Source organism: Oxyura jamaicensis, chromosome 6 (genome assembly GCF_011077185.1).
Source record: "Oxyura jamaicensis isolate SHBP4307 breed ruddy duck chromosome 6, BPBGC_Ojam_1.0, whole genome shotgun sequence".
In the NCBI taxonomy this organism is placed as follows: Eukaryota; Metazoa; Chordata; class Aves; order Anseriformes; family Anatidae; genus Oxyura; species Oxyura jamaicensis.
In genome coordinates this window covers 3,356,822-3,368,289 of record NC_048898.1, presented here as the reverse complement: position 1 = coordinate 3,368,289, position 11,468 = coordinate 3,356,822, and the positions used below count along the sequence as shown (strand labels likewise).

Below are 11,468 nucleotides of genomic sequence, written 5' to 3'. Positions count from 1 at the left end.
GGGGGGGGAAGGTGTTTTGTTTTGTATTCCTCGCTGCTACTGCTTAATCTACCTGAGCTGCCAGGAAAAGTCCCTTTGGGACTCAAAGGTCCCCTGGGAGACCTGCAGAAAGTCTCCTCCCTTCCTAAAACAGGGAAAAAAAAAAAAAAAAAAAAGGAAGCCTAGCAATGCCCGAGCAGCAGGCAAGGATCAGCATCAAGCACAATCCTATTTTCTGGCTCTCAGTGGCCGTGCAAGCCTCACGGCGTGAAAGCCCACCCCGTGTCCGTGCTCTGGGGAAGGAGCAGCTACAGAATACAGGATCTGGCCATGCGCCTCATCGCCAGCGACCCTGCATCCCCCAAAACCACAGCGGTACAAAGGGGCCGGCTCACCTCATCCTTGTCCTGCACCTGGATGAAGAGGGGGAGAGCGAAGCCCACCTGGGCCAGCTCGGGGATGGCCACGCTGTACTCGGAGCTGTTGAACTCGGGCGCGTTGTCGTTGACGTCGATGACCAGGATGTTGAAGGTGGTGGTGACGGTGGCGTTGGAGGGCGTGCGGTCGTCGTTCAGCTCCGTGCCCTGCAGGGAGAGAAACCAACAGGGCAGTCGGGCTCTTTTTTCATGGGGCAAGAGACAGGACAAGAGGAAATGGCCTCAGGTTGTGCCAGGGAGGTTTAGGTTGGGCACTGGGAAGAATTTCTGATTCCTTATTGGCACTGGGGAGATGTCCAAGATGTGGCACTAAGGGAAGATGCCCACACCAAGGTTGGGGTTGAGCCCACCAGCTCCCACCAGGCACCCACAGCTCCTCTGGGAACCCGGGGCCATTTGGTCCTGCCACAGCCCCAGGACCTCGAGGACTTTCCATGCTGCTGGTGCTGACACACACGTGGATGGCATCACTCCTGCTTCAGACGCGGTGCTTGCAAACCTGCCCCCAAACCAAGGGGAGATGCGAGGGGGTAGAGTGCACTCCTATTTTCTCCTCTGCCTCCTCCTGAGGTGCAGGCTAACCACCAAAGTACTACTAAAAGCACAGAAACTAGGGCACCAGAGGAAAACAAGATTAAGACCTTAAAATAGGTTTGGCACCACGTGTCTTAACACGGGGCTGAGTCACAACCCCGTATCGCACCTCTATCTCAAGGGGGGCTTGAATTTTGCTTTCTCCAAAGGCAAGGCGAGCAGATTTTCTTGCAAGGCTTGCAAAGAGCCTTTTCCAGCAGGGTCCCTCCTCTCGTCCTCGGGCTCATTGCTATTCTCCACTCCTGCACAGCCCGGCAGAACAGGCTGATCCCGCGAGGAGCCACCCAGCTGGATGCTCGCCGCGCGTCGCAGGGTGAGGGAACATCGGGGGGAAGGGGCTGGCAATTTTCGGGGGGTGAGGAGAAGTTTGTGGGGAGGGAAAAGGAAACCCGCCAGAGCAGCGTGATCTAGCTGGGAGCCTGGCAGCGTGCAGGCAGGAAAATGGGCAAGCTTTCAGGTCTGCAAACCTTTCCAAGGCTAAACAGATAGTTTTGTTCCTATTAAATATACACAACGTATGTGTGGTGTTGTTTTTTTCCCCTTCTCTTGGTTTCTACTGAATTCAAACTATGAATCTCCAAACCAAGAGGTTCGAGGGATGGATGCGGGTCTCCTCCCCATGCAGAAAACCCCACAATACGACCCGTGCCTGATATAAGGGGGGAATTTCTTGTCCCTTTGCCCCCTACCAAAGCCCAGCCCTTTCCGAGGCGAGCAGGCTGCTGCCCTCTCAATCAATGACCCTTCCTGCAGTGCTGATTTCTCCCCACCTCGGCCCAGCCCAATCTATACTCCTAAATGCGTTTCCGACCAGCTGCCCAGCTCGGTATCGATTTCAATTAAAGGGCTGCGAGCGGAGCCAGGTGCCGTGCTCAGGTGGGGCTGCGAAAGCGTGCTCCGGTGCGTTTGCTCGGAGAGGCAACTTCTGGCACCTCCCTGTCCGCAGATACAACGGCAGGAGGATCTGGTTGGAGGCCAGATCTAGTTGGAGGCCAGGCACCAAGATTGGCCCTACGTACCCATATGGAGGCAACCACGGTTGGGGCCGTGGTGCGAGGTGCGCTAAGCATCCTGCATCACTTGGCTGGGGAACATCGGCTCACAGTCGTGGATGCCCACCACGGCCCGGAGGGACGTGAGCCCAACAGGGAGCCCTCCCACCCTGCCGTGAGGCTGTCTCCCGGACCTCACCTTCACCGTGAGGATGAACCCGGCGCTGTAGAAGGGGTTCTCTCGGTCCAGCGGCCCGTTCAGGGTCAGCGCCCCGCTGATGTAGTCCAGCGCAAAGATGCTGTTGGTGTTCCCTGACAAAAACAAGAGGCACGGCGAGGACATGAGCATCTTCCCCCGCCAGCCTCCACGTGCAACCAGGCCTTGTGCTCGGGCTCTGCAAACCCTGCCTGTTATCTCAATGTGCTTTAAAATTGGTGGTCCTCTCCTCCCCAAACCTGCCCCAGCACTGAAGTGGTGCTTTCCATTTACCTGGATGTCTTTGGCGCCCAGGAGAGTGCTGGAGCACACACTGCAGGCACTCACTCTGTTTTTATGTTCTTGCTTTTCAGCAGATGTGTTTTTCCCCCCTGCAGCTGCCTCGTTCTCCTCTGTCTGAGCCAAATTTGGCCTCTGTGCTGGTCCTTACACGCACACAGGGTGCCTCCAGCGAGCATCCTGCCTGCCTCCTCCTCTGGAATTAGACACCGAGGCAGGATTAAGGTGACACCTGAGCCTCTCGGCCAGCAGATGCCAAAAAGATGAATGTCCTGCACCACCGGGGATGCCCTTGTGACAGTCCCCGGGGAACAAAAGCAAGCAGTTGGTGGCTGCAGCCTGGGACACCCGATGCCAGCCCGACACAGTATCGGGGACGGCTGCTGAATTAGTGATGCGCAGGGCATAGGGTCACCTGCACTGCTGCCTCTCTCTCCTCCTCGGCCCCTGCCTCTTCTCATCCCGACTTCCCACCCTTGCTCTGGGATTTACGGCCGAGTCCTGATGTTTTTCCCCATACCTGGTTTGAAGGACGCCCCGCGAGCTGTAGCGAGTTGTGCCACAAAGCGTTTCAATGCTCGGGATTGCCATGGTAAATGTTACGTACTGGGGCAATCGTGCCACCATCCCCCTAATATAAAGTGTAATAAAAATATGTTTTCAGTCAGAAAACACTGTGAACTCAGAGACCAGAGTGATTGAGTGCAAACAGGTCAGCGGGGCATGGGTTGGATGCAAAGGGCTCAACGCAGTGCCCAGCTCTGCACCCTAAAAATTGTTCTATGCTTCGCAGTCCCTTCTGGGGGCTAGGGGAATAACGCAGGGACCTGATGTGCACCCTCCCAGGCTGCACATCAGAGATCCCAGGGGCCACTCACAGGGAAGATCCACGCCTGGTGCCCTCCGGGGCTCATTTCTGCTAGCTAGAGAATCACTGCCTTTGCAAACGAGCCTGGGAAGGGAAAGAGGTGGCTCCAGCCTCGTCACTCCGAGGACGTTCCTAATTTCCCCTACAATGCCTCTCCAAGCAGCCTTTCGTTACGCCTCCGGCCGAAGTGCTCGCGCTGCCGCCAAACAATGCGCCTTCCCCAGAGGCATTTGCAAAAAAATCTCTCTAATCATCCTCACATTTCTTCCCTTTTCTCCCAACAGCAAGAAAAAAGAGGGAGAAAAAAAGAGCCAATTTCACCTTCCACTCCCTGCCAGCCTCTTCTCTCCCCACCCTTTGGTCCCCAGATAATTTCTCCCTCTCTCCATCAGCTTTCCACCAGCCACGCTGGTCAGACGTGGGGACAGGACCCCTCCAACGCTGTGCCCGATGGGTTTTGTAGCAGCACCACAAGACAGAGGACACGGAGGGGATTTGCAGCTGAGCCGAGCCCCCCAGCTAATCCCCTTTGTCGGATGACATGGGACGGCGCGGGCCTCCCCTTTCCAAAGGGGAAAAAAAAAATAACAAAATAAAGGAAAGAAAAGACAAGACACCTCCACATCTCCTCCTTCCTCCCTACTTTTTGGCCTTCGAGCATCATCCGAACCCACAGGGGGATGCCAACGTTGCTGGTCCCAGCCCGCCCGGGGAAGCAGCTCTGCCCGTGCCGGCGAGCATCCTGCTCGCTGCGGATGACTTTCACGAGCTGCCAAAGGGGAACCCATCACACACCTCGCGCCGGGTAATTTATTAATCCAAATGTGCTCCGTCAGGGCTCCTCGGCACCGAAATAGATGCTGTTGGATGTGGTTCAGAGAGTCAGCAACAGACACAGTTATCATCGTATAAATAGGCCGTCAGCTGCTGTGACCACCGCGCCGCTCTTCACCTTGAGGTTTTGCCCCCGTGTGACAGGCTGGGAAGTGCCCCAGGCTTCAATTCAGAGCTCTGATCCCCCTCCTGAAGCCGGCAGGAGCTGTGGCCAGGTATCAGAGGGATGCTCGAAGCCCACAGACATTCAAGACCCCCGCTTTGAGGGTAACCCTTCGCATTAGGGGATGCTGAAGCTTGGACCACAACAACCACTCCTCTAAAGGACAAAGAAAACAGAGGAGCACCGCTCCCATCCCTTCACCACCCTATTTCTGCCCGAACCCACCCCATGCCCACCTCCTAGGCGACACCCTGAGGATAAGGTAACGCTAGTAAATGTTGCTTTTGCTCGTTCCTGCAAACAGACGAGCCAAGAAATGCAGAGGACGTGTCCCAGGCAGCAGGGAGCAGGAGGCAGTGAGTATCCCCAAAAAGAAGCCGCTCCGAATCGCCCAGCATTGCCATCTCAGAGCGAACACACGCAGCTGAAGGATGCAAATAAAATGCAAAAAAATATATATTTGTACCTTCTTAGCAGCTACCCTGCCCGTGCTGGATTTACAGGTCCCCAAAATGCCTCTTTGCTCTCCCACGGCAGCAGGCAGAGGCACCAGAACATGAAAGCAGCGTGCTGTGACGTGCCCAGGAACAACTCTGAATCAGCTTTTGACGTAAAAACCTCATGGCCAGGCTCAACACCTGCCAGAAAACCTTCCATGCCAGCAAACATCTCAGGAGCCCTTGTTTTCTCTAGCTCTGACGCAGCTAGAGACAGGTTCATCCCTTCCCATTGCCTGCCTATACATTAAATCCCAGGTAGGTAAAGAGAAAAGTCCCAGCAATTAAACACAGCCTACTTTCTGTATTTCCCCATAAATGGGGATGTATAGTTTTAATTTCCAGAGGCCATTTGCTGGGGGAACCCCCCGCCAAGCAGACAAACCGTTCCCCCCGCTGCCTTGCCGTTATCCCCGGCTTGCCACGGAGCCAACGGGGTGACGAAACCCAAGGGTACGGCCGCAGTCACCACCTCCTCCTTGTGCTATCTCATCCCCGGCCATTGGCAGGGTGGAAAAACAGCCTGTGATGAATAACTCGGCGCCAGGCACTTTCCCACCCATCAGCTTGTCCTCCTACAGAGATGAGTGCCCTTAAATCAGGCCGGAAGGCGCTGCCGGCAGCTGTGATTTACGAGGACACCGACACCCCAGCGGCTCACCCAGAGATCCCGACGTGGGGAAAAGCCAGCGCGACGCAGACCAGGGACTGGGAATATTAAAATTAGAGGGCTCTATTTCCAAGGATGCTCCCCGATGTCATGTTTAAGGGATGCCCTCAATCAGAGCTTCACGTTGCCCTTTGGAAAGGGAGGCACACGGACAGGTGAGATCTGATTTAGTATAGAATATCTTGTTTAGTATAGTATAAAATATCTTACTCCTGAGCAGCAAGAACAGAAGAAAGCCCGAGCACAGTTAGCTTCAGACACACCTCCCTCCTGCTTTTGTAACTCACACTTCTGTTCCGTCGTGCAAATAATTATTTTTAATTCATGCTTCCCTCGGGATGCGCCAGCTTTAGGAGGAGAGCGCTTCACCAGCAGCTGAACCAGCCTCCTAGAAAAACCATTTTTTGGGGGGAAAAAAAACCTGCTCTGAGGGTTTCTGAGGAGCCCTGAGCACCTGCTGCCCAGAGCTCCCTTTCCTCGCCTGCAGGAGCTCCCAAGACCCATATAGGACGCTTGGCTTGCCCTTGTGCCCATCCATCACCACACCAGACATTTGGCATTGCCTTTCCTTTGGCTTAACCCCTATGATGCCCACTGATGACAAAACCCACTTGATCCATGATAAAAATCCTGCTCTTAAGGAGCCCGGGCAGTTTATCAGCAGCTGCATTTCGCCTTTTGAGGAGCCTGTGGTGCCCTGCGCACCCGGGGCCGTCGCTCTCCCATCACCTGCTGGTGCCTGCGTGCCACCAGGAAAATCAATCTGCTTCGAGCGGAGAGCTCCCCGAAATGAAAAGCCTTATCTAGAGCAAGTCGTGGTGTACCAGTCACCTTCCTCACCTGGGACGTGAAGGATGAGGAGGCAGAGTGCCCGGCACAGAGGCTATCTCCGTAAATCTGCCCAAAAGGAGCCATGGATTACTGCACGGGATTAATGATCTGTCCTTCACACAGAGCCCCGACCTCAGCATCCGAGCATCGCCGGCCTCACGGAGCAGCCGGGAGCAAGCAGGGCAGCACGAGGGCTTCTTTTCCAAATCACTTTTGCATTGCTGTGCCCCCACTCCTTGCAAATACAGAGTTAAGAAGCATGTTTTCAGGGGGCTGAATCACTCCTCAGGCTGGGAGGGAAGGGGAGAAACAGCCAAAGGGGGGTTACGGATAAGTGAGGGACACAACTCCCCAGGCCACCCCGTGGACAAACAGCCAGGGCTGTGCTGCTGCCTCATTTCAGGCTTAACAGCCTTGTAAGCTGGCGGCGTGAAGTTAGATCTCCGGCCGTGTTTTATGCGGTTATGGTTAATCTTTTAGTTTTATTGTTTTGCTGTCGGGGAGGACCTTGTGCCTGGGGACGGCTGTATAAATAAGAGCTTCTGCACTACATCCCGAGGCACGGCTACGGCTGAGCAGGACCATGGCGATGCCAAATTAATTTCCATACCCCGCCTCCAAATCACACCGCTGCCTGCTCCGAGGGAATGATGAACGTCGGGGTCGCTTCGCGCCTCTCCCTCTGCTGTATATCCAAGGGGGATGCTAAAATTTGGGTAGCGATGCCTGAACCCTGTGCCCTGGGCTTGGCAAGGGGCAGTGGGTATCCCCCTGCCCTGATCCCCTGTCCCAGTGACACCTCCCCTCATTAGTGCCAGCTCTAATTACCCATTCTTGCTTACGGTCTGTTTCTAATTTAATTTGCATCCCGCTTCCCATATGTTAGACCACTATTTTTTTATCTTTTATTTTGCAAAAAATGCCGTAAAAATCCACCCGCTCAGGCACGAAATCTGCTCGCTGACCTTTCCCATCGTGATCGAGGATAATGACAAATTAATTAGGCTTTACCTGCCTGCCAAAAACTCGCGTGCCTTGGGTGAGCGGGATTTTGGAGGTGCGCTAGCGGCCACTTCCCACGGCTGGAGCACGGGGTAACAACTTTCTCGAGCAAAAAGCAGGTTGTTGAAATTATAGGAGAACATCAGAACATCCCAAGAAGAGGTGGGGGCATTCACATATTTACTGGCTTTAGAAAAAAATAAGTTTTTTTTTTGACTGTGAGCCTAATATAGGGTGATGCCCTGCTCTGGCTGGGGAGGAGGCAAGAAAGATGCTCGTACCGAGGGGTGACAGCTCTCAACCTATTCTGAAAATGCTCTGCAAATCTCGTGGAGTTGGCATGGGGAAAAGAGAAGTCAGCCACTGCAAAGCAGCCCGGTGGCTTTGATGTGCTCTGCACGATGCTCCGATACGGGAGCTGCCCCCGCCAGGCGGCAGCGGGGCAGGATTGAGCTCTTGGTGCCCGCGAGCAGAGCGGGGCACCCGTCTGTCTGTCTGTACCCCCCAGCAAAGGAACCTCAGGGCTATTCCGTGGGAAAGCCAGGGAGAAGCACAAAAATAAGAATGGAAAAGACTTTGGATGGTTAAATAATAAAAAAAAGCCCCTGCTGCACTTTGCCCACCGATACACGTGAGCTGGGGGAACCTCTTGTTTAATTCCCGCTGGGGCACATTAGAATAAATTGCAGAGGGAATTAGAGGAATAAATAATCCTTGCATCTTCAAAGGCAGGCTGACCTGGATGCTTGCAGTCGGGATCAATGGGCTTGAAAGCCCGGGTGAGATCACCTTGACCCCCGGGGTTGATTAAAAGAGCATTCGGAGCAGCCAGGCTCTGCCGGAGCGATAGGGGGAATTATTTCCACACCCGCAGCCACCAGCCAGCAGGCACTGACACCACGGCTTGCTGCAAGGATTTTCCCCCAAAATCAATGCCCACACCCCTTGGGAAGGGCTCCCAGGGCTTCGGGGCATCCTCTGTGAGGTGTCAAGCTTGTAAATGGTTGCGTTCTCCTGCTGCTGACCGCCACCGTGCCAACACCACCAGGCTCCCCCGTGCCGTGTCCCACCAGGACTCACCGGAGACGATGGTGTAGCCGATGCCACGGGGACGGCCCTTGTCCTGGTCGACTGCTGTTATCATCCGCACCGTGGTGCCCTGTGGGGACAGGAGAGAGGTGTTAGAGCCCCAGGCTTCGGTGGCGCTGGGGAAGGTCCGATGGGTCCCACCGAGCAGGCTGGGTTCAGCCACATGCCAGGGCAGGGGACGTGGGGACAGATGAGAAGGGTCTGAAGCATGGTGAGGGCAGCCATCAGGGCTCCATCAAGGCAGGGACACTCGTCGCCAGGAGCTCAGCAGTGGGAATCAGAGAAGGAGGTGGGAGTGAAGCATTAGCAAAGGCACGGAGAGCTGAAGGAGCTGCAAAGGTTTAACTGAAGACAATGAGGAGGAGAAGAATGGACGCTGCAAACAGGGGATGGCCTTATTTGCAACCTCATCCTCCATCATGCTTCTTAAAGCCCAGCACAAAGGTCCTCGAGGCCCACAGAAGGCAGCGAGGACCACAGGAGTGACCGAGGGTCCTTGTTCAGCTCTTAAAATACAAATATCACACGCTCCTGTCAGCTCCAGAAGCTGTGCGTCCCCCGCCGCACTGCAGCGAGCCCATGTGAATACAAACACAGGCACATGCACATAATTAATGGAGTGTGAAAAAATTTACAACTCAGCTGTTGTTGTTTTCATTGGTTTATTAAACAGTGGGAAAAGAAGCAATCTTTTTTTCTTTTTTTTTTTTTTCCTTGCCCTCAAAGGAAATGTCAGCGGAGGTGTTTGCGTGCCTAGCGATGGAGCACGGCGGGCGGCAGCCCTGCGTTTGCCCCACATTCCATCAGCTGAAGGCCAAAGGGAGAGGTGCTGCAGAAGCATCACCGGTGCAGAGCAGGGACTCGCCACGTCCCTGGCTTTTAGGGCAGGCAGATCAGTCCCTTCCCTGACCTCCGAGGGCATTTCAATCGGCTCCTTAAGCAAAACCCCGCGATTAGCCCAGACCACGCGCCGTAAATCCCAGGGCCTTTGGGCAGCGCTCGGCTGGTGAGGCTCAGCAGCCTCCAGAGAGCCTCTAAATCACAGGCAGGAATTGTCCTTTCCAAAAGAGCTTGAAAAAAGGGGAAAACGAGCAGCTGGGGAGCCCCACAGTGGGCAAAGACACCTGGCTGCTCTGACAGCTCACTCATCGCCCACCGACAGAACACAGGATGCTAAGGGAACACCACAGCGGGGATGGAGGAGGCAGATCCCAGCTTCCAGGAAGGGAAGCTTCCTCCTTGAGCATCCCCCCCGCGTTTAGGATCTGCCTGAACCTTCTGGAGCAGCAGCAGCAGGACAGGCAGAATGGGTATCCGCCGAACCAGCGGCTGTTACCGGCTTTGTGGCCCCCAGGAACAACCGATGCGGAGACCCTCAGAGCACGGTCACGGAAGGGGATTCCCATTCAGCATAAGATGGAATGAGATGGGGAGAAGAAAAGGTGCAAAATCTGATGCTACACACAGGCTACAGACATTTCTTAGTGCACGTGATGGTCACAAAGGGCCTTGCCCACCACACCAGCAGAAATAACCAACCAGAGAGAGAGCAGAAATAGGAAAACACGCAAAACCAAGCCAAACCCTTGGCTAAAGCCATCACACGATGGCAAAGATTGACCTCTCACCAGCCACGTCTCAATTTCCAATTCCTCTTCCAAAAATCCCACGGGACCACAATGCTGGTCCTTGCACTACCTAGTTCTTGCCACGGCAAGGGGGGAGAAGCTGCACCCTACATCGGAGGGAACCGTCCGACCACCTTAAGCAAAACATCTGACGAAAAAAAAAAGGGATTTCCATCCTCATGGAATTCCCAAGCTGTCTTCCAGCAAGCAGGAGCTCTGCCCGGGGATCACCCCGGGGATTTACGGTGTGAACCCACGGCCCTTGAAAACTCCCAAACGCTCCTGGCACTTCTTACAGCAAGGAAAGGGCTCGGGAGGTGGGTATAAAACGGAGCAGAACAACTCTCTCCCTCTAGGGAAGGAGGGAGAAGATTTAGAAAAGTAATAACTTGGAAGAATCTATGCTTAAAAGAAAGCAAAGAAAATAAAGAATGGCACATTATCCAAACAAAGTTTGAGGGGTTTTTTGAAGAGGGGCAGGGGTAAATCAATCCTTTTTTAATAAAACCCTGAGCTTTTAATAAAGTGTTCACACTGATGGACTAGAAATATTGTAAGAAAGAATTAACTTGGAGCTATTGAGACTCTAGGGCAAAAATAGCACTGATTTTACATTATTTCTTTAACCCAAGGAGTTTTTGGAGGGGAGGGGGTGGCGCTGAAGAACTAAAACTGTTTTAATGGTATTTTACATGGATCTATACCATGCTATTGCAAGGGAACACACCTGCTGATCTCGGGACTGAGCACCAGCGGGGTTTGGGGGCCCCCCCCCCCCCCCCGTGCCTTTGCACGGCTCCCTCTGGGATAAAGCAGGCTTCCAGGGGCCTCAGCTCCTCTCTTAGCAGGTGGATTTCACCTCTTTCACCCCAAACTGAAGCCGTGATGGTGCCTGGACCTCGCATCAACACCTCTTCTCCAGCCACTACTACCTTATCTGGAGAGCATCGGGGATGCTACCTGACCTGCAGATGGCGTGATGGTGGGCACCCAAAACGTCTCCAAGGATGAAGAAACACATCAACACCTTGGGTGCCCAGGGAGAGATGTCCGAGGCAGGCTGGGATGAGAACCAGTGCCAGAGAAGAAGACACGACTCCTCCAGGGACAGCAGAGCCTCTCCCCACTGCGTCCCCTTCCTTGTCCCGATAAGACGAGTCTTTCTTCTTGGTGTCCAAATAAACGTGAGCCCAAAACGCTTCCAGTTCCGCTACCAGATCCTGGTCTGCCAAAAAATCACGGCACTCCTCTCCCCTCTCTGCCCGGCGCTGGATTAGGGACTAGAAAGGCACGGCGCAGCACCGGGAGGAGCGCCTCAGAAAGCCGCCACAGCAGATTCGGAGGCAAAAATCCTATTTCTCACTTCTTAATTCCAGTCAATTCCAGTC

At 54.3% G+C, this 11,468-nt stretch overlaps 1 protein-coding gene across 2 annotated transcripts in view; it reads right to left on the bottom strand.

Annotated features, from left to right (window-relative positions):
• Nucleotides 1-2: 2 nt before the first annotated feature.
• Nucleotides 3-11,468, bottom strand: part of CDH23 (cadherin related 23) — a 74,286-nt gene continuing 62,820 nt past the window's right edge. For both annotated transcript variants that reach the window (XM_035329582.1, XM_035329581.1), the window contains exons 9-12: nt 8,444-8,522; nt 2,202-2,314; nt 375-563; nt 3-124 (exon numbers count right to left, since the gene is read on the bottom strand). In XM_035329582.1, the coding sequence (XP_035185473.1) occupies nt 83-124; nt 375-563; nt 2,202-2,314; nt 8,444-8,522 (423 nt within the window). In that variant the 3' untranslated portion in view covers nt 3-82. The remainder of the gene's footprint in view (nt 125-374; nt 564-2,201; nt 2,315-8,443; nt 8,523-11,468) is intronic.